This window comes from Psammomys obesus, unplaced genomic scaffold, assembly GCF_907164565.1.
Source record: "Psammomys obesus unplaced genomic scaffold, mPsaObe1.curated_primary_1811, whole genome shotgun sequence".
Classification (NCBI taxonomy): domain Eukaryota; kingdom Metazoa; phylum Chordata; class Mammalia; order Rodentia; family Muridae; genus Psammomys; species Psammomys obesus.
In genome coordinates, this window is record NW_026585894.1 from 21,911,681 (window position 1) to 21,913,521 (window position 1,841).

General features: G+C 45.0%; 1 protein-coding gene across 3 annotated transcripts in view; it reads left to right on the top strand.

Moving 5' to 3' along the window:
• The first annotated feature begins 568 nt into the window (after positions 1–568).
• Rpgr (retinitis pigmentosa GTPase regulator) overlaps positions 569–1,841 on the top strand; it is a 61,616-nt gene continuing 60,343 nt past the window's right edge. For all 3 annotated transcript variants that reach the window (XM_055599535.1, XM_055599533.1, XM_055599534.1), the window contains exon 1: positions 569–731. In XM_055599535.1, coding sequence (XP_055455510.1) covers positions 704–731 — 28 coding nt within the window. In that variant the 5' untranslated portion in view covers positions 569–703. The remainder of the gene's footprint in view (positions 732–1,841) is intronic.

The window sequence follows — 1,841 nt, forward strand, 5'->3', positions numbered from 1 at the left end:
AGGCCAACTCTTTAAAACTCAGGCAGGACTACATGAACTGGGCTTCTCTTCCCATGTATAATCAGCTATAGATCTGCAAATAAAAGTAACATTACCCAACTTACACAATCGTAATACTATTCATTTATTCAATAAGTATCTAAAGTGTGCGTCTAGTATGTTTATTTTGTTTCTGGGAATACAAAACACATTTGGGATGTAAAACGCTTGGTGCCTACCTCTGTTACAGATTGCGACTGTTGCTGTGTTGTCAAAGCTCTGCGAAGACGTTTGCATGTGTCACAAAAGTTAGGGCTATGTGAGAGGCATGATGTTGTCACTATCCCCTCTAGGTCCCTTCATGGGCAGTACTCCTCAGAAGTAGATGCTCTCAACATCCGCAGTGTGCGGCGTGGCCGCTCTTTCAATCACGACCGCTAGAGGGCGCGCGGCCACCTACCGCTGGAAGAATGGCACCTGCGCTTGCGCAGCATTGACACCGCTTCCGCATTCTTTCTTCCAATCACCTTTCACCCCGCCCCGCTCCTCAACGCTCCGCCTCCGTTGCCCCTAGCGTCTGTTTGTTGACTTCCGTGAGCACAGCAGTGGTCGATGCCAAGAGGGTCGCGATGGGATTCTCGGGGGCTACGGCAGTACCTTAGGCCCAACCAAATTGCCCCTACTGTCTTTCAGAGACAGACTCACATTTCCTTCAGTCTTCGGCATGGCGGAGCCTGAGTGGCTGGTGCCAGGTGAGTCGAGCCCGCGGTCGTGGCGGCTGGCCTGTAGGGAGGGTCCGCGGGCGGGCGAGCGGGCGGGAGGCCAGGCTCCGCCTCCGGGCCGGCCCCGTCGGGTTACAGGCCGCAACCTGAGCCGGTTTACTGAGACAGCAGCCCTAGCCTTGCCTTAGCGAGTAAATGAGCTTTGTCCGGATGGAGAGGAAGGGCAAGGGACCGAGAGAAAGAGCGTTCCTGTGTGTGTTTTTAGTATGCCTTTCATGACTTTTCTTGGAGGCTGTGACAGCCATTATTCTCTCACTAAGCTTCCAGGGCTCTCAGCTTGAGCATGTCCCCAGGACCTAGTTAGGTAATGAATTTATTAACGAATGGAACACGGGGTGAGAGGTTATAAAGAACAGAAGAAACGAAATGGACAGAGGGAGGAAAAGACTGTTAAGGGAATTAAAACAAAACAAAACTGTCCTTGCATGCTAGCTTGACTTACGTTAAAATTATGACTCAGTACAGCTTCCGTAACGGGTAGCACAGGTAGACATTTCCTGAAGCAGCGTTTGTTAAAACTGTTTGGAACGTAGACCTCTTCTATAATCTGTTAAAATGGTGGTCATAATCAACTGGATTTATTTTCACATACTCTCTAATGGATCACGACTAGCACTTTGAAAAGTAATCACTTTATTAGAATAAAATTATGCATTTAAATATATATTGAACTTTCTGCCAAGCCCTTGGCTCAAACAGGATTTGATTCCACACTTCCTGGAGACCACTCCCTTAGTGAGGGTACAGGAAAATTAAGTGATAATAGGCTTGATATTAGATGTCAGAGGATAGAATAGAGCCACCAAACCCTGGTTTTGGGTTCCAGAGAGTGTCAGAAGAGGCTTGAGTCATTTCTAGGTCCTGGCCCCCCAAGGCTCAATTACTAAGTTGAACTGGTTTGCCTCATAGTGGTTCTCAAGTAGCTTAGTCCCTTGCTCATTTATTTATATATATGTGTGTATATAATTAATATTATGTATTGATTATATAATTATAATATTATATAATTTTTATATTATATTATATATGATTGATATAATATAATATAATATAATATAATATAATATAATATAATATAAT